This window comes from Mastacembelus armatus, chromosome 8 (genome assembly GCF_900324485.2).
Source record: "Mastacembelus armatus chromosome 8, fMasArm1.2, whole genome shotgun sequence".
NCBI classification, from domain to species: Eukaryota; Metazoa; Chordata; class Actinopteri; order Synbranchiformes; family Mastacembelidae; genus Mastacembelus; species Mastacembelus armatus.
The window spans coordinates 11,591,658-11,619,368 of record NC_046640.1 but is presented as its reverse complement, the minus strand read 5'-3'; the positions used below and the strand labels follow the sequence as shown (position 1 = coordinate 11,619,368).

General features: G+C 41.0%; 1 protein-coding gene and 1 long non-coding RNA gene across 3 annotated transcripts in view; one reads left to right on the top strand and one right to left on the bottom strand.

The window, feature by feature from the left end:
- srcin1a (SRC kinase signaling inhibitor 1a) overlaps positions 1 to 22,664 on the top strand; it is a 34,370-nt gene extending 11,706 nt beyond the window's left edge. Inside the window, exons 4-19 of the mRNA XM_026325891.1 lie at positions 676 to 971; positions 2,391 to 3,214; positions 3,661 to 3,762; positions 4,181 to 4,308; positions 6,029 to 6,049; positions 6,646 to 6,806; positions 8,078 to 8,253; positions 9,161 to 9,291; positions 9,624 to 9,771; positions 10,595 to 10,898; positions 11,049 to 11,310; positions 11,855 to 11,994; positions 12,156 to 12,308; positions 12,746 to 12,874; positions 16,530 to 16,667; positions 22,481 to 22,664. Coding sequence (XP_026181676.1) covers positions 676 to 971; positions 2,391 to 3,214; positions 3,661 to 3,762; positions 4,181 to 4,308; positions 6,029 to 6,049; positions 6,646 to 6,806; positions 8,078 to 8,253; positions 9,161 to 9,291; positions 9,624 to 9,771; positions 10,595 to 10,898; positions 11,049 to 11,310; positions 11,855 to 11,994; positions 12,156 to 12,308; positions 12,746 to 12,874; positions 16,530 to 16,667; positions 22,481 to 22,486 — 3,119 coding nt within the window. The 3' untranslated portion in view covers positions 22,487 to 22,664. The remainder of the gene's footprint in view (positions 1 to 675; positions 972 to 2,390; positions 3,215 to 3,660; positions 3,763 to 4,180; positions 4,309 to 6,028; positions 6,050 to 6,645; positions 6,807 to 8,077; positions 8,254 to 9,160; positions 9,292 to 9,623; positions 9,772 to 10,594; positions 10,899 to 11,048; positions 11,311 to 11,854; positions 11,995 to 12,155; positions 12,309 to 12,745; positions 12,875 to 16,529; positions 16,668 to 22,480) is intronic.
- On the bottom strand, positions 11,844 to 26,158 carry LOC113141468 (uncharacterized). Of its 2 annotated transcripts, XR_003296742.1 has the most exons (4): positions 25,980 to 26,158; positions 14,380 to 14,469; positions 12,455 to 12,626; positions 11,844 to 11,977 (listed from the first exon to the last, which is right to left on the bottom strand). It is a non-coding gene; the product is annotated as an uncharacterized LOC113141468 (long non-coding RNA). The 2 variants fall into 2 exon arrangements; XR_003296741.1 differs by lacking the exon at positions 14,380 to 14,469.
- Between the last annotated feature and the right edge of the window lie 1,553 nt (positions 26,159 to 27,711).

The following is a 27,711-nucleotide window of genomic DNA, read 5'->3' as shown; positions in this document are numbered from 1 at the left end:
CTAAAGTGGCAGTGACTGATGAGAGCCATTTTGAATGGAGAGTTCAGACAGAAGTAGGATAGCAGAGCTGCCAGACTTTTCGCTCCATGTTTGTCTCCAAACTGCTGCCTTTGTTTTCTTTTTCTCCACAATGTGTCTCCAGTATCTCACTAATTTAGATTGGCATTTAATCACTGGTCTTTCTTTTTTTTTTTTTGTTTGTTTGTTCTTTTTGTTTCTCCCACCATGTTTGAAAATGAGTTTTCAGTCAGGTGTCCAACCCATCTTTATCTATATAATGAGTGGTTTCAGCATCTAACAGTTTTCTATGGAGCGTGCCTGTTTTGGAGTAATCTAATGTCCATTATTTCTGTCTAGTTATTGATTATGGAGTAAGCATTCAACCTGCTTTAAACCATTAATCTTAATGCATCCTAGCTGGGAAATCTCACCCAGCTGTAACAGGCCTATTCCCACATACAGAAAGAGAAAACTATTGTTTACGCAACCAGTGATTATTTATACTGACATCTGATGATAAAAATCCAAGGGGCAGATCATTTGGGCTGTAGAACTGAAACTACAAAGACAAAAGATGGTGCTAGATCTGACTGATCTAATTGCTTGTCTAGTTGATTTCAATCTCTGAAGTCATCATCTTTGTGCTCAACTGTCTCAACTATCACTCTCTTTTAGGCGTGCTATTCCTGCAGTATGGGGATGAGACACGTCGGGTGCATATTACCCACGAGCTGAGCAGTCTGGACACCCTGCATGCTCTCATTGTGCACATGTTCCCTCAGAAGTTGACAGCAGGTATGCTGAAATCACCCAACACGGCCATCTTGATCAAGGATGAGGCGCGTAATGTCTTCTACGAGCTGGAGGATGTGCGGGATATCCAGGACCGCAGCATTATCAAGATTTACCGCAAAGAGCCCATCTATGCTTCTTACCCTGCCACTGCACACCTGGCTAATGGTGACCTGAGGGTAAGGAGAACAGGGGGAGCTGGGGCACTTGGGTGTTGAAGTGGGGTAGAAAAGGGATGCTGCCTGATTTGCAAGTCTGATGTTTGACAGCTAAGCCATCAGTGAAAACTGCTATTATACTGTTCCTCTGCATAAAAGGGAACATTGTGTGTCTCTGGCAAGGTAATAGTGTTTTTTTATATTTCTGTGGTAGCTTTGACAGGCTGTTGGGTGTATTTGGGTTAGCAATTTAACAGGTATTCCTCCTGGAAATGTATTTTCTTATCTTCAAGTAGGCCATCTGTTGCTGTGCAGACACCAGAGAACAATGTTCCTCTGTAAAATGAGCATATTTTAACATCCAAACCTATTTCTGCTTCAATGGAGATCAAGGAAGCCTAAGGGAAATTTTTATTAATTATTTTATACAAAACCCTGGTTGCCATCTGCATTATTCACACAACACAGAAAATACAATTGTTATTAACCATGCAAACAGGCTGATTATTTTGATGTATATTGTGTCTGCATGGTTTGTGTGTGTTTGTGCACTCTCGTATGCATGTGTGCCTGTGTATGCAAGAAGCAGAAAAGGAAAAACAGTTGAAGAGATAGCTGAGCAATATACAGGCAGAAGCACTTTTATTTCTTTAATACACCCTCAAAATTAGTTTTGGTAGTGGGAAATCTTACAGGCATGATTTAACACAACGTTGTTATTGAGAAAAACTAAGAATCCTCAAAGTTACCCATCATCTTTCACAGTAAAAAGAGATGCACAGTCCATATCTCTGTTATAACAGTTGGAGGATAAGTGCAGACTGCATCTTAAAAAGCATTTTTGCATTAATTTTCTCCTGCGCATGCTGGGCTCATTAGGTTTCTGTGCTTATGTCTGTTTTATTTGTTTAAGTTAGGTCCATACAGTGCAAACCACACCATCTTATGGTGGTTGTGTACATTGTGCTGCATGGCATGGTTAACTAGGATGCTGTGAAGTAAATTACAAGAAAAACAGGGACAAGCTCGGCTACAAAAGTAGTTTCTGTATGTAACAAGATAACGCTAAATATTTTCCTTTTGAGAGCTGCAAAAAACTGTGAAATCACAGCAGGCAAAGGTAGGCTGAAAAAAGCATCAGGCCTATATATTGCGGTGAGCAGCTATGTCTCCTTTGTCCTGACTCCTACTTGCTCATATGACCTCCTGTTTTCATTCTGGCTGATCCAGTCCATTTTCTTTAATTCCAGTACTGATTTTAGTCTCTAAAGAATAAATTCTGCCACTGTTGAGAAATTCATCATCTTCCATCTGCAAACTGTGACAGCCTGTTCAGTGTCAGACAGGTGTCAGTTGTCTTCTTGTCAGACTGACTCATGGGAAACAGTATATCATCGCTACGTCTCCATGGTAACTCTCATCCACGTTTTTTCATTGCAGAGGGAGATGGTGTACTCCTCTCGTGACTCCTCCCCAACTCGCCGCCTCAATACCCTACCCTCCTCTACAGCATCAGCATCTTCTGGATCTCCGTCGCGCTCACGCCTCTCCTACAGCGGGGGCCGCCCACCATCCTTCACTGGCTCCCACCCGCAGCACGAACAGCCCAGACACGCCCACCATCCCTCGGCCGGCCACAGTGCCAATGCAGGCCTGTCTCCCTCACCCAGCGCTATCCTGGAGCGCCGTGACGTAAAGCCTGATGAAGAAGTTTCAGCTAAAAACATGGCGTTAATGAAGAATGAGGGGCTATACGCAGATCCCTACAGCTTGATGCATGAGGGCCGCCTCAGCATCGCCTCCACCCAGTCATTAGCTGCAATTGGAGACCCCTTTAGCTTCCCCGTTTCCAGTGGCCTGTATCGTCGTGGCTCTATGCGCTCCCTCAGCACCTACTCAGCTGCTGCTCTTCAGGGAGACTTGGAGGACTCACTTTACAAGCCTGGAGGTTCACTCTACTCTGACGCATACTCCTCAGCAACACTGGGCATGGGTTTTCGCATGCCGCCCTCATCCCCGCAGAAAATCCCTGACATTCAGCTGAGGGACAGGGACTCCTATTCCAGCTCACCCAGTAGAGCTTCACCTGTCAGACAGACCTTCCGCAAGGACTCTGCCTCCTCTTCTGTGTTTGTGGAGAGCCCGAAGTCAAGGCCTAGCTCCAGTTCAGAGCCTCTGTGTCTGACAGCTGGGCCTGGGGAGGGCAGCAGGGTCACACCTGGTTTTGGTTCTCCATTGTCTGGACAAGACTCTGACAGTAGCAGGTCAGTGCAAGACTGTGTGGTGTGTTTTATTAAGTTGTTCTTTTTCTGAGTGCGTTCTCCAAGAACAGCAATTCCCTATGCAGTTTTCATGAACAAATCAAATTTGTTGTTGGTTTATTCACAAATCAAATCAAAATACACTCATGCTGAGCTTGTTAGAGGGTTCAGCAGAATTATATTTATTTAATTTTTAGGATTTTATTTTCAATTAAACTTTGATTACAACTTATTTGGTTATAATAATTTAATTTCAAGAATAATTGAAGAATAATTAAGACTTACAGCAGAACCAAGTGTATAGGTACTTTGAAAAGCTTCATTGATTTCTCTGCAGCACTTTGTGTTGCATATTTATGCCAAAAAAAAAAAAAAAAAAAACTTTGCCCATTAGCCTTAATGTTATTACCGACTGGTGACAAATATATCTTTGGCATTCATTTTTCAAGGGATCATCGTCTGGAACGTATGGAGGCCATGGAAAAGCAGATAGCCAGCCTGACTGGCTTGGTCCAGAGTGTGCTGACCAGAGCACCAGACAGTGACAGCACGTAAGACTCTCCATTATACCTCATTAACCCTCTAAAACCCCACAGATACAGCTTCACCTCAGACATGTAGACAGAATTATTGACAGGAATGGCAGCAGGCTATTATCAGAACCATTATCAGTACCACAACAATGAAGTGGTACTTTACTTTGTGTGAGCACAGCATAAGTACAGAACACTAAACTGCAAGGCACAATGCTATTGATTTATGTATTGATACACAGAGATGTGTAAGAGAGCTTTTCAGTAGACTGAGCTCTGCATTGAAGCATTGCACTCTCATGGTGCTTCACCCTTATGAGCACAATAGGGACTCATTAACATGAAGTTGTAAATGTAATCAGCCTGATAGTGTTCAGTAGAAGTGCTGTTAGCGTTAGCACTGTAATTGCCTTGCCCTGTGGCCGTTGATCCTCAGATGCGGCCTGCTGCGTCTCTGCATGATGGCGGGCTGCCCTCCGGACCAAGGGACGGAGTTCTCACGGCCATTACCTTTCTCTTCCAGCGAGAAGACCGAAACCAACAGCGATGGCTCCGCCACCGGAAGTGAGTACAGCAGTGCAATCATGCCCTGCGTACCAAACCGTTGCTCACTAGTCCCCTCCTGGTTAATAATACTGTTGCTCTGTCCATCTGTGCACTGCTTAGAAATTTCTTCTTTTTTCTTGAAATCAATTAATCAGGATTTACAGAGGATACAGAGTGCTTTGACAGTGGGGCCAACATGTCATCACTTCAGGATCCCACAGTCTTTCTCACCTGGTTGGTTTAGTTGATAGTTGTTGAGTTAGTTCACACATGTAGTTAAGTTAATATGTTGCTGTATTTTTAGGTCTGGTGCAGTTCATGTTCACACTTTGAAGATATAATTCCTTAATTTGTGTCCAAAAACCCCACAAAATATTCCTGTATCACAAAGCATCAGATCCTCGCTCAGAGAAGCTGGAACCAAAGAATGTTGTTTGAGAATTTACCAAAATTATTGTTTGATTATCAAAAAAAAGTGACTAAATTCCTGCCAATAAACTTATTGAATATTTGACTAATTGCTGCAGCTCATGATTACTTAGCCATGTAGTTTAAAATGGACATAATGGGCTACCAAAATACACTACAGTACAACACAGCGCCGTTTAAACTGGTATTGATGTGGTTATTTTATGTATTGTAACCATGGTAACAACATGATTTGATAAATTAGTTTTGGATTATTTATTATTAAGTTTGCTTTCTCAGCAGGTCACAAAATCTGCAGATGGATTTTAATAGTAGCAGCAGTTCTCCATTTGCTAAATTTACACTGAACAGATGGAATGAAATAGGCAAATGTGCCTCTTTCATTCATTAAAGAACTTAGGTGAAAAAAAAAAAAGGTGAAAGCATCTTTAATTTAGGGAGAGAGATTTTTACCTCATTCATTTCACTTTCTCTTTCTACTTTCTCTTTCATGGTGTCTTTCTCTATTAAAGTCAAAGGGTTCCTTTCCAGTCCAGATTCATTTGCCATTTAAAAACCTAAATAACAAAAATAATGGCTGGTTAAATCATTGCTACAGAATTATTAAAATGGTCCAGTCCAATGAGATAATCAATATTCATTTCATCCTAATTCGTCCAGTCTGAAGACATATTTAGCTTCAGTAAGTCCAAATACAAAAAGCAGGGGGAATTGATGGCAAAGCTCTGCCAAAAATGAAAAATATACCTCCTAACAGCTTTGGAGCTATTGAAAGGTGTTAAACAAACAAATTACATACAAGACTATAAACATAACCTCCTTGGCGAGGTAATAAAACAGACGGCTTTGAAGTAGTTGAAAGGTTTATTTTTTCCCTTACAATTAGATCTTTGGTTGCACAGAGATAGAATTAAATGTTTAAACTATAGATCCATATATTTTTTTTAAACTACGAAAGTGTTATTTAACTTTTTGAAGAAATATTTTTAGCGCAGAATTTTTGAAATACAGACAAGACAAAATATTCCTGCCATCCCAGATGATTGGTTTCTTTTTTCCTCCTAATGTTCATAATTTTATAGCGTGCTTTTGGCACCATCAAACCTTCACAGGGCTAGTGCAAGGACACAGTTTTCTTTAATGGTTCTTCACAAATTGATACACTGGCAAAAGACTCAGCTAAAGTCATTTTCTCTCCTGTAGTCAATAAAAGTGCTCTCCAAAATCATCATGAACTTTTAAATCTTTCCGCTCCCTTTCACTCTTTCATTAATTTCTCGGTAACTTGCTCACTCTTTTTATATTCCAGCTGGACGGGTGATGCAGAAAGGTAGTTTCTATCTCCTACCATGTCACACTCTTTATTTCTCCTGTTAGACATCTCTCTTTGCCCTCCATATGGGTTTGTGGTGTTGCTGGATACCTGGCAGTGTCTCTCCTCCTGTTTTCCTCCTGGTTGGTTTCCCAGAGAGCAGATCCTCCCTCTTCCCGTCTCTGTCTACTCTTCTGAATTTCTGCTTGCTTATTCTTTTGGGAATTTCAGAGGGTTGTCACAGACTAGGCACTCCTTTGTGACTGTGTAAAAATGTGTGTGTTGAGGAGGCTCATGTGTGTGTCAAAATAGTTGGGGAGTCAATGGCCATACTCACAAAGCCCTGTGTGGAGATAAGAGCATGGTTATCCCCTTGTGTGTCACTGCTGAATAGACTAATTGCACTTCTGTATGGGTTACTAATAGCATGAGATCATGTTTCTCCCAGTGGGCTATTAGAATTTTGTGACTCCGGTGTGTGTGTGTGTGTGTGTTTTTTTTTTTTTTTTTTTGCATTCACACACTGTGTTTACAGTCCTGCAAACTAACCAGTCTGTTTCCCAATGACCTCCCGGTGCCCCCCACCCCCCCCAATGTCTGACTATGATTGGCAGCCCATACACCTTCGGCACCTCTAGCTCTGATGCCACCACCACCCTCTAACACAACCCACGTGAACAGCATGGGCCGCTTGCAGATGCAGCTCCACCTGCACGGCCTTCAGCAAAACGCCACTGACCTCCGCAAACAGCTCACCCAGTTACGCAAGATACAGGTAAAGTGTATTCATTTGAAAATTACGCTTAAAAAATGCCATGTAGATTGTTTTTCTTTTATCTCTCTTAGTACTGACATATCTCTATGATATTCCAGTTCATAATTCAACTCCCTTTCCAGCTGGTGTTTAAAAATGCCAGTCCAAATGGCAGCCAGAGTTGTTCAGCCACATGTGTGCAGGCAGCCAGGACACCTGCTGCTCACTGCTGCTTGTTCCTTGGTGTGTGTATCTAAGCACCATCTTGTAAGATGACTAAAACAGTGTGCATCTGTTTACACTGAAGACATGTAAGGAAATACAAATTTACACATTAACTGCTTATCAGTGTCATTTTTACCCACTTTTGCATGAACTCTTGAACTGACTAAGCAGTGAGAGGACAGTTTGCTGCTTACCTGTCCATGTGCCCAAGTTTGACCCTGCACCTGGACCCATATTGTTGCCCATGGCCACAGCCAGCAGCTTAAATTTTACATGTGGATAATGAATTATACAGAAGGATGATGGAAGAGAGACAACTAGGAGAGAGGGAGTGCAGCACTGCAAGAATAAGAATAGATATAATATGTGCATTTTATTACAAGTTATCATATTTCCTGGTTTTGGCCTGCTGCATCCCTCCTGGCAGTATAAAAGATGACACCAGGTAATTTTAAATGTTAGTGATATTATTGTCTTGCTTCACTTCCTGGAACACAAAGCTGATCAATTATTAAATTTTCGTGCTTACCAGGTTCTCTCATCTCAAGGAGTTGTATTACACATGCAGAAGTCCTGTAAAACATTAGACTCATAACACAGAGGGGGAACTGAGTTCACGCTCAGTGCTTCTGCCGTGGACATCATTTGTTCACCTCGGGGCATCCTGCCTTTCTGCATTGTTCTATGCATGTGCTAATACACAGACACAAACATACACAACAGGGTGAACTTGCTACATCTAGTAATGCTTTTAAGAACGAGGCATTTGGTATGAAGGCTAAAAGTCCTCAAGCAATGACTGAAAACACACAAGCAGTCAGGGGTAGAGCAAAATGTTATTTACAGATAACAAGGCCAAGAGGTAATCAAGAGGCCACAGTCTGTGGATAGAACCAAATAAAATGTGCACTTCCTGTAAATAAGTTTTTTTTTCATTGTTCTGTTGTGCTGTGATGGGGGCAATAGTAATTTTCAGGACCACCATGCACCACGTGCCCTGCTGAAGTAGGAGCAATGTATGCTTTCTGTAATGTTGTGTTGGAATATGTGTGTGTGTGTGTGCGCAGCTGGAGAACCAGGATTCGGTGAAAACTTTACTGAAGCGAACAGAAGCGGAACTGAACGTGCGAGTTGCTGATGCACTGAGGAAGCAGGAGGATCCTCTGCAGAGGCAGCGCCTTCTGGTGGAGGAGGAGAGACTGAAGTACCTTAATGAGGAGGAACTCATCATTCAGCAGCTCCAGTCAGTATTTAAGATTAAGCAGTGCTGTCAGTCATTGGAAAAGAGCATGTGATTCTACCCAAAACCTCTTAAATCTTTTTCAAATCAATGATATTTTGTCAGTAACCAAAAGAAAATTGTATTCATCGGTATGAGTCTACAATTTTAGTGTATCTAATATAAAAGTTGACAAGTCATATGGTTCAAGATGACTTTTTATCATGTATTTCATAATCACTTTAAACATGACAAAGTTCGTATCGGTTTTATAATTAGATGACTTACAAGGTGACGTAGTGATAGGATGAAATCGTAACTGTAATTAAACCCGGCATTCAGCAAGATGCTTATTAAGATCTGAGGAATGAAATAGTCCAGCAAATAATTAAAGTGACTGCAAAAGGAGAGCAGAGAGCTACCTTGAGATTTAATAATCAGATAACTTGCTTCAGTCTCATTTGTGGAAGTGTTCACCACGCTAATAATTCCTGGATCTCTCCGTGAGCAGTAAAATAGTTCCCGAATCTCACTCTGAGTGGCATTTTGATTGCAGAATAATTGGTTGAACCGTTGATGATCTCTGTTAATCAATGTCTCTTATTCAGCCTGGTTAATGGCCAATTTATTGTGGTTAATTATACACAGAACTTTGCTTCATTAAATAACTTGAGGCTTATTTGTTGACATAAAGTTTGACCAGACTTAGGACTGAACAAACTGACAGATCTTCTGTTCCAATTTTTACCTTAACCATTCCATGAAATATTTAAGTACCAACTTGTTCAGTTCAGGAGACAAGTTGAATAAGACATTGTTGGCAGAACTTTTACTGAAAGTTAAATTGTGTAATTCTAAGATAAATATTCAATAAAATTCAAGTGCAGCAGAGGAATCCTTGGTGTTCAGCCTTCTGTCTGTTCCATCTCAGCGACCTGGAGAAGTCAGTGGAGGAGATCCAGAAGGAGTCGTCTGTCAACCACAAGCTGGTAACAGTGCAGGAGCTGGAGGAGAAGGCCACTGTTCTGAGAAAGCTGGGAGAAACACTCACAGAACTGAAAAGTGAGTCACGATGGCATTTTTCACATTCTGCGCACAGACACAAAACAGAAAACAGCCTTCTACTCTGGCAGACAGTTTATAATGCACTAATTACTCACCAAAGCACTGATTATCTTTTAGTCACCCACAGCCAGTCTGTCAAACATTTACTCGTTCTCAGATTGCTCAGCTTGTTCATTGTCTTAATGAACTCTCTGGCCATTTACAGCAGTCCAAAAATGTTTTGTTTATCAAAAGGCTTTTCAACATCTTTGACAAGTAGAAGTGATTTGTTTTTTGGGGGGGGGGCATGCTTTGTTCCTGTGTTACTCTGCTGCTGCTTTCTCCTGCAGATCAATTCCCGGGACTGCAGAGTAAGATGCGGGTGGTGCTGAGGGTGGAAGTGGAAGCTGTCAAATTCCTGAAAGAAGAGCCACACAGACTTGATGCTCTGCTAAAACGCTGCAAGACAATAACTGACACCCTTGCCACCATGCGCAAGTATGAACCTGCTTCAACTGAGAGCATAAATATCTGCTTTTTCCTTTACATCCCTGTTATGGAGAGGCTGTATGTGCTGAATACTGATAAACTGTCCTTAGAGAGTGAGTCTAAAATATTCTTTTATAGTGATACTTGCAGTGAAATATGTCTAACACTGGCTGACATGAAAACTTGTCCATTTGTTGTGAATTAGAGGAAGACTTTTCCATTTGTACCTCTGCTGAAGAGGTTGTGTATTCAGCCCTGCTTGCCTGTGTGTCAGCAGAACACCAAGGAAATGAAAAACAAGAAAAACTGATTAGATATTATTTTTCATCTGGACCAGACATTTCCGCCATCAAACATTTATTGTTTTTAAACCAAAGCGCCATAAAATTATTTAAAATTATGTGTGTAGAAATAATGGCATCCTTGTGGCTTATTGAAGCTGTTAATATTGATTTGACTCACTGGTATTACTAGATAACACACACATTTTTTTTTTTTTAAGTCACATGAATAAAGGATTTCTGATTTTATAGCGAGTATGGATTATCTCCTAATCAGCTTTGTGTCTAAAAGGCACCTGACTTTCTGGTTTAATTAAGCTCACTGATAAAAAGAACTCATCAAATGTTGTTTTTCATCTTTGTGGGTTGCAGTAAGTTGGAAACTTCAGTATTAGTATTGATGGAGGTTTGCACTCTGCACAGTGTTTCAGGTTTTTGGATGTTTTTGCTATTAAGCAACAAATGTTTTTAGTTGAACTAATGGATAATTCATGTTTTAGTTTGTGTTACATTTCAGTTGATAAATTAATTCATCTTCCATGTCTTACCAGACAAGCAAGTGAGGGAGTGTGGAAGAAGCAGGAGGACTTCTCTAGCCCTTCATTAAAGCACAATGATGATTTGCGAAAGCTGTCAGACTTTGACATTCCCACCAGCCCTCCACTCACGATCAATGACCTTGGAGGCAACAGCCTTTCCAACTGGAGCCCCCACTCCAGCCTCAGCCGTGGCCACGGGAACCCATCTGGTCCTCACAGGGACAATCATCCTCCTGTCCCCCACAAGGGCAAAGCCCTAGAGGAGCTAGAGCGCCGTTCTGCTGCTGACAAAGCGTTGTCCGTGGAGGTCCGACTGGTAGGAGTTATTTTCTGTGGTGTTTTCACGCTTGTCCTCTCTGCTTCACCACCTGCGTAGTCTATATTACACATCATGTCATAATGTAGTTACACCAGTAAGACAACCCCACAGTGGCTGCATGATTAGATCCATCTCTGAACTTTGCAGGCAGCAGAGAGAGACTGGGAGGAGAAGCGGGCCAGCCTCACCCAGTACAGTGCCCAGGACATCAACCGGCTGCTAGAGGAGACCCAGGCTGAGCTAATGAAAGCTATTCCAGACCTTGACTTCGCTGCCAAACAAATCAAGCCTTCCTCTAACACACCTTCCTCTCAGACCCCTCAGAGTGGGGCGGGAACCCCAGAGCACCGTGCCAACAAGCCCCAACACAAGCTTTCTGGCAAAGAGGGAGGATCCAGGCGTGGCTCTGGTAAGATGGAGGGTCCACTGCTCCAGTGGACATCATTATCATGCATCACTGTCAAGCAAAAACCTTTCCTCTTCAATTTCTCAACTTTCCAGGAGCAAAAAAAAAAAAAACATCTTTGTTTTCAGGGCATTTTTGAACTAATCCAGTTATTCTGAAAATTGTTTTACTGCATACAATTCATCAAATTATTCTCAAGAACATGAGTTCACTGAACTAAAAAAAGTGAAACATTTAACTAATGGCCAGAACCAGTTTAGAAAGCATTGTGTCTGCACTCTCCTGTCAGAGTATTGAAGTGACTTAAAGATTGATAGCATCAGTCAACCCATTCTAAACACAAATCAGTATAAACAATATAACAACACTGTTGGCAAGAACAAAGAAAATGCTCATTCTAAAAATGAGTCTAGCTATAGATATTGAGCAAAGTAGGTTTTACATCCTATATATAACAAAATGCCTCATAGCTTGTTCTTTAGTCATTTTCTACATAATACTTAGTGCAACTCCTTTCTCAAAACGCCAATATTACTTCCTTTTCCAGATGAGCTGACGGTACCACGGTATCGCACAGAAAAACCCTCCAAGTCTCCTCCTCCACCACCACCCAGACGGAGCTTCCCATCTTCTCCAGGCCTGACCACCCGCAGTGGAGAGCCGCTCATTCCTGGAAAAAGTATAAAGGTGATACAGAGAACACTCAAAATGAGCTAATCTGTTTTGAATACATAGAATATTCTTGTTAGATTAAAACATGATGTGCTTTTAAAGAAAATGTTAAAGTTCCAGGCTTTCAAAATTGGCTTCAGATGCATTTAAAGCCTTTTTTGTATTTGCAATTGTAGAAGTCTGAATCTGAAGAGACTGAAGGCCAAAAGCCTCATGTAAAACTGAGGAGGGCTGTGTCTGAAAACCCTCGTCCTGCATCTACACCCCCCACCCTGGCCTCCGGGGACAAGGAGGAAGGAGAGGAGGAGAAAATTGCTGCAGAATTACAGGTAAACACACATTAGTTGTGTATTATGTTGATCATATCCGTAATAACCCGGGAAGACCGAACTATTTTTATTTATGTTACGTCTGCAGGCTGCCAATAGCTTTTACATGCACACATAAACACAGATATGTGTGCAGTTATACTCACCATCATTACCACATGCTTAAGCATCAGGTGCCATATGTCCCCCTGCCCCTGGCGCTGGCAGAGCCCAAAGATCACATACTGCTCAGTCACACACATCATCACCCAGGGCTCACAGATCACAGTCAGACAGATGGACCTTGATGGTTGCTTGGACTGTGTTTGAGATGGCCTGCTGGAAATGTGATGAAACAGACAGTCAACAATAACTGATTTTTATTATTCAGTGGCCGTCATGTTTTTTTTTAAATCATTATTAATGACAGCTCTTGAACCTCCATTTTCCTTCCCCAGCTGTTTGAGAGAACTCCTCTCCGGTTCACCCTACTCCCTCCCCTTTCCCTGTCTGTTAGTCCCTGCAGCAGGGAAAGCGAACCCACCCGCAAACTGGACCTCTGGCCATCTGAGGCCCCAGGCACTGAGGTAACACTCTGGCTGACCCTGAGTGCTACGGATTGCTGCCCTCTTAAGCTGCTGTCTCTGTTCCTTTTTAACCCCTCTATCACACACAGAACCCTCTGGCTGCTGCTTGGCCTCCAACCACCTTCACTCATTCATTCCTTCCATATCTTCCAACCTGAAACTAACACAGTCTCCCTTTCAGCAGGTTGTATTGCTCACCACTGTCTCTTTTTGTTGTTGATGTGCATGCATGCTATGTTTATGGAAACACACTTAATTGCATTAATTTGACCCATAGTGGTTTTTTTAACATTTGTACACACAGAAAACCCCAGCAGAGAAATGGAGCCACATTAGCATTCATTTGGAGTTATGTTTCCAGCTGTGTGATTAAATATGACAAAAATATTCACTTTTGTTGTAATGTATTTGGGTCCAAAGCCCTCTAAATATTTTTTCACTAGCTAATATCTTTGCATGTCATTTGTTACTAAGAAGGAAGCATACATAGATTTTTTAAAATTTTGCTGGAAATATAACTACCCATATTGATGATAGCTGACTCAAGAATATAATAATTGTGCTATAAAGCCCAAACTGTTAACAAATAGAAGCTAAAAAGCTCACTAATTGTACTGGCCACAGACCTCAAACATCTATCTTCGAATGAGTCAGCGTGTACAGTATATTGAGAAGATTGATTAATGCTATGTTAATGGACGACAGTCCATCATTTGCCTGAGGAAGTACAATTGCAGCATTTCCCCAGACCATCCTTGGCACGAACACAAACCCAGTCACACATTGATTGCATCAGTCCTTCACAGCCACGTACAGTAAAATGTGAATGGTTTTTTTTTGCTGTGGGTTTATACTTGACATTGTATTATTTGATGTTTGAGCCAGTTAAGATAATAGAAAGTTACAGTAGCTAGAAATGCAACACACCCAATTGATGATATTGGTAACGTTATCTTTTCATGTAGTGATCGTCAATCTTTCTAGGAGCTGTTGGATTGTGCTGCAGCTAAGACTAGTTCAATGTGTCTAAATGTGAAGTTTATCCTCGTTTTTAGGGAAACTGCTTGTCTCCTGTCCCCCACATCATGTTGACACAGTGTTGGCCAGCTTCACACACTTCCTCTGAGGAGCCTGTCAGAGATTTAGCAAATGACTCTGTCAAGGAGAGTCCAACACGAGATTGGACTGGTCATCAGATGGTCTGCAAGACTGAAATTTCAAAGGACAGGGATTTATTTGGAAGCTCTTCTCAAGAGCAGCACTGTTTAAAACAGGATGTGGAGTTAAATCAGGAGCTTGCTCTGCTGTTGACAGAGCTGGAGGTGAGAGTGGTTTCTCCCCTTGAGGCTCAGGAGCTCAGCCAAACTACAGGAGGTGTTTTACAGACTCTGACCATTTTACAACAGACTAAAGAAGTCTCTGAGATCCAACTGAGTGTCCGGCCTCTTCTAGTGCTCTTTGAGAAAGATAAAACAGTCAGAGAGGCCTACAGGCAGCTGCATTACCTTCTGGTTTCATCTAGGCTTCATCCAGTGCCCAAACCTAGATTGAAATACTCCCTCCAGCTGGGCCAGCAGAGCTCTCTGGTGGAGGCCCTGAGCAGAGGGATAAAGACAGGGGACAGGATACTGAAACTTCAGCACAACACTAAAATGACGACGAGTCCTCAGGTACAGCAGAGTTCAGTTAACAGTACTCTTGAGTCCAGTGGGTCAGTTAGGTCTGTGGACCATCTAGCTAGTCGGACAAGATCGACAGAAGATTTTGGACGCAGAACAACAGAAGATGTTAGACGCAGCACCTACAGGAGGCTGGACAGCTTGGAGGAGACTATTCGAGAGCTGGAAAACACTTTAATAGAGATCAGTGGGCAGTGTGGTGCAGAGCAGCTCTATACTGAGGCAATCATCAAAAGCAGTCCTGTGCAGACGACTGACTCTCCAACCTCAGAGACCATGAAGCCTCTGGTCCCGCCCAAGCCATCGTCTTTGAGCCCAGCATCAATCCAGGTTCATTGCTTACACCTGCTATGCAGATTCCTGCTCTGAAGCAGCATGACCTATTTTCTTTCTTCACTTCTTCTCTCTAGGTGGTTGTGAACTTCACTTTCAAGTTTCTGATGTCTGCTCCCTGATTAAATCTGCACCTAATTGTATTTGAAATCGAAAATATGCAGAAGGGACAGACAGCAGACCTCCTCCCATCTTGTCTGTTCTGTGATTAGTGCTGGAGCTGCTCTCCTGCTGAGTCGAGACGTTGTTCATTTCTTTGTTGTTGATTTCTTTATCGATCTGTCATGGCATCTGTTTTCTGTCTGTAAATCTGGCTAATTCCACCTGTTACTCCGGGCAATAAAAAAAATCTATAGATAATGCAAACATTTCTAAAATCTTGTTTTTTCTCTTCTTTACTTTTTTTTAGCTTTATCAAATTTCTATTTGCCATCATTCTTCTGTCTTGAAATAAATTGTCTTTCTTTTAGAAATTGTTTTCTGGTGAGCATGTGTTTCCAGAACACACGGCGATTACCTTCATATAAAATATGATGCAAAAAGTTAAAAAGTAATGCAAAATCATCTTAAACCTAAAATTAAAAAAAAATTTTAATGACCACGTTTAACTGATTATTGTGACAACTTTCACCTAACCTCCAGTTGACTGTAACACTACAAAAAACTTTTGTAGTGTTTGTTTTATTTGTTGCTGTGTCAGATGCCATTTCAGAGAGGTGTCTTGACAGCTTTTGTAGTATTCCCCGCTGCTGTGAATGTAGACTTCCATTCAGGGCAGGGCTGTAATACTTGACAGTCACTCTGTCGTGGTGAGTTTCGGGCCTCTGATGTAGCTCAGGGGAGCATTCCTCTGGGTATGACTCAGGATTACAGTCTCTTCACACATTATTTCATCAGTCTAACTTCGGCTATGTTCATCGTTTCAACATGACCCATCATAACTTGACCAGCGTTTGTTCGCGCGCTCACCAAATTCACACTGACAAACGATCTACTTTCAAGCTCCACCACAGTTCAGTTTTTAATTAGGACGTTGGAATGATGATCAATCCATCAAGAATTAAAGTTACTGTATATTTTATGTCTGTATTAAGAGAAGAATCAGCAAGTGAGGAAGAGAGGCAGGTTTTCTGCTTTGAAATAGTATAGAAGGAGACTCTTTGACAGTGCTCCAGATTATCTTTTATTAGTTTTCCTTTTAACTAATGTCTCTGTGCACAGAGGAGACACAGTTGGATGGAAATTTGTCTCAACATGTATTTGTTTTTGTGCATATTAGAGACAGTTACCAGAGTAACTCTGCAGGAAAGATCATTAGGCACACTGCATTGTGGAGTGAGGCTTGGCTACGCAACGTCAGTTTTGATGCTGTGTTTCTATATTCTCGTCTTTGTCATTTTTCTAATGATAGATGGTAAAACTCTGTGAAGTGGACAGTTTAGTCTTATTTCAGCGACAAGCTGTGATCTTAAAAACCTCATTGGTCTCAGGAGACAGACTTGCTCGCTGGAATCAGATTCTATACCGAATTGATGTCTGTCAGAGGCATAAACTGAAGGCACTGAAGAAGAGAAATAAAATGTATGACCATATACTCTGTGTCCACGGTCTGATTCACGCTATCTCCTCTCCTATCCTCTCAGGGAGGGAATAGTCCCAGCATTGGTAAGGTTCTCCACTCCTCGGCTGCATCCAAGCTGAAGCACCTGCAGCAGAACAGCACAGACAACACTAAAAGTGGCAAAAAGGAGGACTTCCTGAAGACCCAGGGCCAGCAGCAGGTATGTTTTTTATAATTAGCACCTCTAGGTCCGATGCATGCTTTATCTGACAGTATATGTGCAGATGGGCCCGTTTGTTATTTTCCAGATACTCTCTGTTGGCTGCCTTTTGTGGTCTTGGCAGCCCAAGCCAGGACCGGTTTTAGATATTTAAGGAAGGCTTGCACTAAGGATATACTAATCATAAAACTGAAGATCATTATCATTATGGAAAGTCATAGCATTTTACTATGTCCTCAATCTGCAGTTAGAGCAAAGAGAGGCAATGATCTGTGTCCTTTATAAATCAAGACTGATTGCACAGGGTTCTTTGGCTGTGAAATAATATTATAAACATTTTTTTTCACATATGCAGTACAAGCTGATTTGATGACGTTGTTATTCATATATAAAAAAACATTTGTCATTAAGATGATGGCATTGCTGCACAACATTAGCAAGCCCTCATATATATATATACACATAAATATATATATATACACACACACACATATATATGTATATATATATATATATATTTATTTATATATAATTTTTAAAAGCAAAGAGAATGTCTGGACTTGAACTTCTGTAAGCTGATGAAGTCTCCATAATTGCCACCCTTCTCATCTGTATTTACACTGCAAATCAAGCATAAACAAGCCCTTACCACCGCTCTTCACCTACACCCACTTCTCTCTTTTCCCTGTAGAACTGCTGCACGTCCCCACCACACTCCACTCCTCAGCTTACGTTTATCACCCAGCGAATTGTACGTTTTAGATATTAGCAGCACTTATTAGTTGGTTTAAAAACTAGTTCAGCTAATAATCATAAATTATTTGATGGTAAAGTTATGCTCTTGTGACAGTCTCATTATGATGGGATTGGTGAAAGAGATTAAAGAGATTTTCTGCAGGCTCTCTGTCCCACAGGGAGATGTGTCTCACATGGATTAAAGTGGTGGAGGATTAATGCTTACCTAAGCAGTGTTTTTATGTCTGATAGTCTTGCACTCTGATTGTAGTATCCTCAATAAAAAGGCGCCACCTTGGCCTTTGCGTACTTACTTAGCATAGCATATTACAATAATATATAAGGAAATCGAACTGTTGCAGAACATTATTCCAGTTATAGCCAAAAACAAGAGGGTTTTTTTCACCAAGCCTTTGCATCTGAAAATGGCTTAATTTGAAAAATAAAAGGAGCAGTGAAGTGCACCTAAACCCCCATACTGAACAGAATCTGACAGGCCACTCAGACACAAAGTCTTAAAGATTACAGAGAAATGAATATGTTAGGCACAGAGAGAGAGATGGAGGAACCAGTGAAGCTTTGGTCGCCTCAGACTGAGAGAAGATTGGGAGAAATCTCTGCAGTGCTATATAATAATCGCCCCTAGAGTCGGTGGCAATCACTGATAATTCAACATGAAGAGGAGAGTTCTCCTTCCCTGCCATTAAGTCTTTCACATTTCTTCTTCTCAGTCTCAGTTTCCTTCTTGCACTTTCTGTCCTTTGCAATTTACACATGCGGTCCCTCTCTCCCTTTCACTCTTCCTGTCAGTCTCTCTCATTCCATGTGAGTTGAAAGCAGAGTGGATTCCTGCACTTGTCTAATGAAAGCAGAATTAATCCCATTATTTCAGTATGACACAACCAGCACAGAGTCATTGTGAAAAGAAGCTGTATGTGTGAAAGCGCTGTCCTCAGAGGAACAGTGGACACTCAAAGCTAATTGTCAGCGTGGGAAGTCGGAGCCAAGCCATTTTAGCATAAAGCAACTGCATGACGAATAACAAAAACAAACAAAGAACCGGCTGACCTAAACCAAGAGAATAAATAGTCCACTGTGTCTGCCTTCATTATATACAGATAACCAAACTTTGTGAAATTCTAAAGTGTGAGGTGTTTAGAGGTCAAGTAGTCCATTAGTACATCAGTGGGCAAATGTTTGAAGAGGTTTCATTATTAGAAAGGAGTTATATTATTACAAAAAACAAGCACAGGAAATTTGTGGGTGGGGTATAGCCTCAATAACACTTAAACACAATTCAAACTTTTAAAGTGTTCAATATTAAATAAATGAATAAGAAATAAAAAAAATAATTTAAATAAATTTGTATAATTACAGTAGTCTGAATAGTTTAAAACACAAATTAATATGAAATGTAAATGATTGTTTTCATCAGTTTTTCAGAAATTTATTCATTTCATAAAAAAATGTGGGCAGCATGGTGGATGAGTGGTTAGCACCATTGCCTGACACAAAGAAGGTCCTGGGTTTGCAACCCGTCAGTGTAGTTTGCATGTTCTCCCTGTGCTTGTGTGGGTTTTCTCCAGGTACTCTGGTTTCCTCCCACAGTCCAAAAACATGTATGTCAGGTTGATTGGTGACTCTAAATTGCCCATAGGAGTGAGTGTGAGTGTGTGAGGTTGTTTGTCTCTATGTGGCCCTGTGATGGACTGGTGACCTGTCCAGGGTGGACCCCTGCCTTTCACCCAAAGAGAGCTGGGATAGGCTCCAGCAGATCTCTGGACCCTGGTTAAGGAGTAAGCGGGTATAGATAATGGAAGGATGGAAAAAATGTGCAGCTGCCCATTTTAACCAGTTAGTTCCTGAAGCTGCAGAAGAACTGACACAAAAAAACCCAACTCTAAAGAGAAGGCATTTTAAATGAAAAGGTTTATAATAAATCATATGATACCTAATAAAATGAATGGTAAAATAAGATTACATAGTGAACTGGGTTCTATTAATTTCTTGGAAATGTAACAAATTGTATGTAAATTTATACATTTCACATGGTTTATTTATGCAGTAATTTATTTCATAATGTTTTTATTGAGCACTTTGAGATGGAAACTCAATGCAATGTCTGCGGTTGGTGAAAAGAGAACACAAAGACTTTAACACCTTCGTGAAAAGTTAATAATTTCACAATATTTAAATATTCAAGCGTTCTGTTGTTTCAACAAGCTCTTTGCATTTTAAATGACTCCTATGTGGTGGAATTTCTGATATCTTTAATGTTGATCAACGAAAACAGCCCAGATCCTGACAATTCAGTTTCCAGATGGATGGAGCAAAATCTGTCTGCTAAATTGTTTAAAATTTAGAATAATGAAACAGCTGACACTGACTAAACTGGAAATACATGCTGATTATCTGCAGCTCATCTCATCAAATGGCGGCTGGCTGATTTGCATACATCCTGTAAGAGCTAATTAAGAACTTTTGCTGAATCTGTGTTCACTTCACCCAGTGTTTTTTAACCTGTCATTGACATCAGGCTGGTGATCTTTACTGAAGCAAAATCCTAATTATAAGCACTAAAAATAAAATATGATGCATTCTGATTTGCAAGTACAAAATAAGCAGATTATATTGAATATATAAAATATTTTTAGCATCGAGTGACAGTTTCCTCCAGTTCTGAAGAAAGGCAGCTGGTGTTCATTAACATGTTGTAAAAGCCAGCTGGAGGGACAATTTTACATTTTTAAGACACCACTGTGTATCAGCCTGTGGTCTAAAAAAAAGGTGCTTTTTGCATTTATTGTTGGCCCTGCATTTCGTGTTGTAAGTTTAATTTTTGATTTCATCAAACTAGAATATTCTGGCTGAATGAACTTCAGATGTACATCATTTAGGCTTGCGGGGTAGCAGTCAGATTGGCCAATCAGATTTGAGTGTTACGCCTGGCCACCCCTGACTACATTCTTTGAAATGTCCCTGCATATAACGTGGTCCAACTAGATTTGATCAATGGAGCCAAAGATAGGCATTAATGTTTTTTGCAGAGCAATGTTTTTGCAGAGCATCAGTTCTGGCACCAGTCTTATCTGTGTGTGTTAATTATGGGTGTTAAAATTAACAGAGCCTTTCCGGTGGTGCTCTGTGCCACTGTGCTCACACTGTCTGCTCACTAGAGCTTCACACACAGGTATTAGAGTGTTCCAGCCATGAGGATCCTTCAAATCAATGTGCTGGAAAAGAACAGACAGTTCAAAGCTGCAATTTCTACTCGTTTGCTTTGGCCTAGATCAAGGAGGGCATAACAATATGAATCACTTTCACGCCGCAAAAACCCTATTTCCATTTCCCATTTGGCCTCTTATTACTTCTGGCGGTAAAACGGGCTAGTTAAAGGTGCTGGGCATGAGGTCAGGGTTGTGAAGGCCAATCCAGGGAGGCTGGCGTTTGGCAGGCAGCTCTGAGCGCATTAGATGAAGGGCGGCTGCTCTGCCACACTCACAGACCAGAATAAATGTGCCGGTCAGGCTTGAGAGGAGTTCCTCGAGCAGAAGGAACAGTCCTGCTCTCTGGGGATGTTTGGCAGTACAGGCCCTGGAACTGCTACAGAACGGGTGAAAGACTCCCGCCAGCACAGTGTAGACCAGCAACACCTGCTCTCCTCCAATACAGAACTAATCCCTGTAATTCCAAAACAGACACTTTTTTTTTTACACTTTTACAGCCTCAATAAAAACTTTTCTCCTGATGCTTTGTTAAACATCGAAACTAAAACATTCCTAATGAATAAAATAGTTTACAATTAAAAAAAAAGTTACTCGTCTTAGTGTTCTCTCACCCTGTCGGTGTTCTGGTATATTTTTCTCGGGTTTCTTATCAGCACATCAAGCATACAAACCATTTCTGGGAAATGCTTTCAATTTACCTCCACCAACAGAAGAGACAAATACATGTGGTGAATGTGTTACCCACAAGTTTCACACTGATGAAACATTGCCACCTACTGAATCATTCCAGCATTACCTGAAGGGACTTAAGTGGTGCTTAATTTGTAAATCTGAAGGTGCTGCAACAAGTGCACATGAGAGTGGTGGGGTGATGAAGCGGGTGCAGGACCCGGAACGTGTCCAGAATGTGGTGCTGAGAACAACTATGCTTAGTACTCAAATGCACACTTACTAAACTGTGGGGCTTACTTGCCTCAATTTTGAATGATGTGATGTGCAATAATTTAAAATCATTTTAGGCTCTGCACAATACCCCTACTGTCCATCTGACATGCCCTCATCACCACCTAACTGTGGGACCAAAAGACAACAGTAGGTTTCTCAACAAATCTAACACATACACGATAATACTTATCAGTTCACAGTAAAGACTCACACACATATCTTTCTAAAAGACCTAATGTCTACTTAGTTAATCTAGTTGTCCAAATCAACACACTACATCTATGTCCCAATTCACTTCCTTTTCCCTGGCATGGGGAACTACTACCCATGAGCTTTTAGCTTGCCTAAAATGATTTTAAATAAGTCTAAATTAATAAAATAAAATGGGAAATTGCTTGAAATTGGTATGTAAATGAATGTATATATTGTTTATTGTAAGTTGTTTTATACCACAGAGGTACCTGAACACAGGCAGTCCAAAACAGGGAGGTCCTTGATTCTGTTCTGCCAGGATCTGGCACAAATTAAGCCCTGGACTCAATGTGTGATGCTGTCCATCAGAACACTTTACAGTTTTAATGAGTAACAATCATTAAAACAAAGATAAAGGTGGTCAATGGTATAATATGTAGTTTGTAAACTACACTGTCATCTTGTGTAGACAGTAACCTGTCTTGTGGCTTACATCACACATGCTGATATCAACCTGAATAATAATCTCCTGTGTTTGTCTCTTGTTTTGTTTCCACTTTTTCCTCACCCCACACCCCTCACTTTACCCTCCCACTGAACATCTATCCTAACTCTTGTTCCTGCGGTACAATCACATCCGCCCATCACCCTGTGTGAACCTGTGCCACCCTGCTCCTCCTGGCCTGCCCACCTACTGAACCTGTGACCCTGCAGCAGTGAGCAACCTGTCTATACCCAGCCTCTTCAGCTTCCTACTCCTCATGTTGAACTGACTACAGAGCTAACACCTCTGTCTCCTCCTTTACTTCAGCTACTTTCACATCTCCAGTATTTCTCCAAATCTATACTGAACCCCACTCTCTGTGCATTTGTGTGTGTGTGTGTGTGTGTGTGTGTGTGTGTGAGGGTGTGTGTGTGTGTGTGTGTGTGTGTGTGTGTGTGTGTGTGTGTGTGTGTGTGTGTGCGTGCGTGCATGGGCATGTTTGATTGTATTAGTAATGGAAGGTGCTGCAGGGAACAGTGCCCAGCCACAACCAATATTAAGGCTTTAATTTTTCATGATTTCCCCGACTGATCCCTGAAAACCTCATCTCTTTACCCTCCCCCTTCCTGTCTTCTGTGCCCCTGATCTACCTGAAGGCCTTAGGTTCTAACAGCGCCAGTGGCAGTATTGAGCCATACCGCTCTGGTATCAAAATGGGCATTTTCTCAGGCCGAGTGCCATCCCCTGCAGCAGCATTTGTCCCCAGTCTGAGGATGCACCCCCGAGAGGGGGCATTACCCTCCTTGAGAGCCTCCTCCAGCCAAGCAAAGGCCCTCCTGGCGAGCCTTTCTGCCTCCGGCCTGAGTGCTGAGGCGCTTCTCCTGTCCTCCACCCTCCGTCATCACCGGCTTCTACGCGAGCAGCGAGCCTCCTCATTTTCTCTGCCAAGCAGCCCGTCCTCCCTCCCCTCTCTCACTGCTACCTCCTCCTCTTCCTCTTCACCCACCTCTCCTACTGCATTCCTGTCTCTTTCCTCTCCCACTGCTCTGAGTTCCCATTTGTTCTCCTCTGTAGTTCTCAAGGGCAACAGTCATAGCCTTGGCAGCTCCAACCTCAACAGCTGTAAGGAAGATGGCAGTGAGCCTGTGACCCCCAGCAAGGCTCTTTGATGAAGAGGAGGAGAATGAGGACATGGGAGAATGCAGTTCAAGCACCGTCACATCATCAACCATTTGGACAAAAATCCCAGTATTTTCTTTCAGGACTTTTGTTTCTTTTCTTTGTTGGCCTTACACAGAGTCTTAATATTTCCATGGGAAGCTGTAGCATGCTATAAATAGTCACAATCTCCTGTTTAGACACTTTTCCTTTTCTGATCTGGTTCTGCCTTTTCTCTGAAGTTCTCCAACACAGTAATACTTTTAGTTTACCAGTGACAAAGTGCACAAATGGGCCTCCCCTTCAAACAGATGCCTGCTATAATCTGATGTGGTCTGGATAGATTTACCAACAGCACCAGTTTCATATCTACCGTCACTCAATGGGTTGTTAGTGGTGTATCTATATTATATAGACTCTATCCTCTATCAGAGAAAATACAAATACACACTACAATAACCACTATAAGTAACTCCAGTAGTTGTGTGTGTTCACCTTGCTCAATATGAACCCACTAACAAAAAAAAAAAAAAATCAAAAGCAGATCAGAGTGATGTGGTTTTAATTTGTTTTGTGTTAAAAGGGCATTCATGGATTTTCTTGCGTCATGTGTTTGGACCTGGTGCTATATTTTCCCTTTCGTTTGTACACACTGTGTAAGAGTCTGCCTGCACTTTATTGCAGATGTACTTTTAAAATATTTTAACAAATATCCACACTCCTTCAAAAGTTTAGAATTAATTACACACTGTTTTACGTTTAAAAAAATGTTTTAGTAAAAGGGAAATTACTCTGTATTCACAATAGCACGTCTCTCTCAACACATCCCTAAAAGAATGCACATTACACAAACTGATGGGAAAAAATGCAAATCATTTATACGAATCTTGAAGTTCGTATATGTGTAAAAACAAGTTAATTATGACAATCAGGATGTTTCAGCAGTAGCATCTTACCAGTTGCTCTTGCATTTGAGGACCACACATTATACATCACAAACCATCCCAAAGACTCAAGCACACACAGTGAGGACTAATATACCCATTCTGTAAAGCCAAGTTGTTTGCAGAAGCACAGACTGTAATAGTTGTGTGTGTGCGTTGAGTGTGTGTGTGTATGTGTGTATGATTTAAGTCACATCTGTTGCACCACTGATAAAGAGCACTCTCGTAAAAATATGCCATATCAGCCAGAGAATGATTTCACCCTTAAATAAATTTGATCTACAGACTGAGAGATCAAGTATTTCCTCTTGGGACACCTGTTTCTTTTAAACTTCGAAGTTTGAAAGCAGCTCCCAAATTGTTCAGCAATTTTCAGGCCTTATTGTAAAGCAGAACGCCTTTTGAACAAAACCAGCTGTAGTGAATTCAAATATGAGTCAGCACACATTTAGAGATTTCAGATATAGTATGACCCTTGAAGGGTCTGAGAGGAGAATGTACAAACAAAAATCAAGCACAGTTTCCTCTCAAACATATCACACTCTGCTAATTTTTACTTTTAAATCTGGTTAAATATATCAAACACAAAGCTACAAATGTTTTCTAAAGGCAAATTAAAACATTCTTGCATATTTACTGTACATTAGATCACCAATATTGCTATTGCCTCATTTGGTTTTGTTGTGCGCGTGTCGAAACATGAAACATTTATGAATGCTGGGCCTTTTGGTGTGAATTGTTTTAAAGCTCCTTGTCCAGTGTAGTTACCTCAAAGCTGCCTACAGGGATGGTGAATGAAGAGTCATAGACAAAGTGATTTTTTTCTTTCTCTGCCATTCACCAAAATGACTATGAAATCGATTCTGGGCATTGAGATTAAAATGTGTGCAAAGGGCCATGTGTCATAGAGTAGGCAGCTTGAGGAGATGGGATTAGTTGGGGACATGTGTTTAAAGGCTTTGACTTGCCTTGTCTCCATCCCGAGTGATTGTGATTTTCAAAAAAAATGACCCAAAGAGATCAGAGGAAGGGTTTGACAGTTTGAGAGCTGTTAAGCGGCTGTTCTTTCCCTGCCCCTTTCACTTTGCTTTGTCTTTGGTGTGGGGCGTCTGCGAAATAAAAACCACTCAGCTGAGGCTATCCTAGGACAAAGTTTGGTGGGCCTCAATTATGAGCAGTGTGTGCAATATGTAATTAGCACTCTTGCAATTTTATCAAGGCAGTGGTTTTTGCCTTTGAGAAGCTCCTGCTTGGTTGTCTGCAAGGACCTGCAAGTATGTTTTTCCCCAGTGCCTCTAAGACTTTGTCCTTGCCAGACATCCCCAGCTGATCTTGTATTACTGTATTAGATCAGCAGCAATGACAGAATAATACTTTTACCCAAAGAAGGAGCTGTGAAATTCCCATTTTTCACAGGAAAAAAAAAAAACAGCACATGAAATGCAGTGCTTGTCAGGTTGCAGCAGTGGCATTTGACTAAACACTCCCCCAGCTCTGGCAATGTACAAAACTGCAAGCTCACAGCACAGTGAATTAAGCCTCACCCTGGGTGCTCTGTAGCTCTGCCAGGCAGGTTCAAGCCCTGAGTTTCATACTGAGTGAAGTCAAATGAAAGAAATTCACTTACTCATGCTGTTCCACACTCAAATCCATAACTCTCTGAGTTAAATTTGCTGCATTTGCGTCTGGTGAGCGTTGGGGAGGAAGTATTCATACTTGGCTGCTTTCCTCAAGTAAAGTCTAAGATGAAGCCCTCCTACAATTGCATGACAGTGCTCTCTCTCTCTCTCTCTCTGGAATCTTTTTTTTTTTCAAGACAAGTGTTAGTGGGCTGTGATTTCAACATGGCTGGAGGCTTAGAGGGCATGTCGAAGACACTCACAGTGTATGCCCTTGGCAATCAGAAAACTCATGCAAACTTGAAATCAAATAGACAAACTATACATATATAAATATATCTAAGTGAGATGTTTGTGTATGACATTATAATTGTGAAAAAAAAAGTGATATATATATATATAGGCCTAGATTAAATTATATACTGTAAAATGTCATCTCTTCAGTTTTATATATTAGTGACCATTTTGTACAGATTTTTCTTTTTTAATTCATTGAGATATTACATTTCACACTGAGATTATTTATTCATACACAGAACATTTTTATATTTGTTTAAAACTATCTGTAGATAACACGTAGCCTCTGTAATATACACTGAAGTTCATTTTTAAATTCTAGGATTTTCTTTATGAACACTGAGTTTCTGTAATTTTGATTTATGAAAAGCTTGTCCCTGAAAACGCTTGTCCAGCACATCTGCACCTTTGCCTCCTTATGTGAAGGATCACATTTGGGTGTAAGAAGCTGGACCAGTGCCTGTGATTAGGGGCTTATTTTGCTACTACCTTCTTGTGTTTTGGGGTAAGGGGGTTAGTTTAGGTAACTGTGGTCTGTTTTATTATGATTTTTATTTCATCCTGTCCTGTATTTGGGATTGACCCGGTATTAGTGATGTTGGAGATGGTTAAAAACACAGTTATTGTAGTGACAACTGTGAAAGGTCTGTTAATGGGCCCAAAGGCTCAGTGTAGAGTCTTGCTGCTTTTACAAACATTAGATGGCTTTAATTTTCCTCTGTGTCATTCTGTGTTTGCATGTGAACAGGAATGGTAGCAGCATGGATGCTCAGTGCAGAAGCATTCAGAGACAACACATGCTCTTAATCATTACCAACAGGTGGAAGTACATTTGGTTTCTTATTGTGCACCAGGTGTTGTGGCAAGTGGCTTTAAGTAGCAGATAAGCTAAATGACGATGATATTAAAACCACCAAGATGGATCAATAAGGGAATAATGTGAAGTTGTATGAATTTCAAGTTTTATCTCTTCCTTTGTCATTGTATCTTTTTTTATATAATGAACCTACATTCTGTAGTATGTATATGAGATTTTTACATGAATGTGTGGATGTTCAAAAATCTTGGCATCAAAAGTAGAAAAACAAAATTAATGTGTATATAGGCAGAATCATTCCTAGCGAGTTCAACAAATTGTTATGTCCAAAAGAAGATGTTTTATTAAACTATAACGATGGGTACAAAGGTATATACAAAACAATGCATGTATAGTCTCAAGCTATCGCACGGTACAGTCGAAAAAATGTTGTCTACATGTTTTCTCAAAAAATGAGAAAAAGAAAGAGAAAAGCAGTTCTATGTTAGAGGTTTACAAACATGAAAAATGACATTATTTTGGTATCTGTGACACAGGCATGTTCAGTCTTACTGTGATGTTATGTGACGATGAGGGTGACGATAGTGGCTTAGAGCGGTGAGTGTCTAGAAGGATTTAGAAAGCTT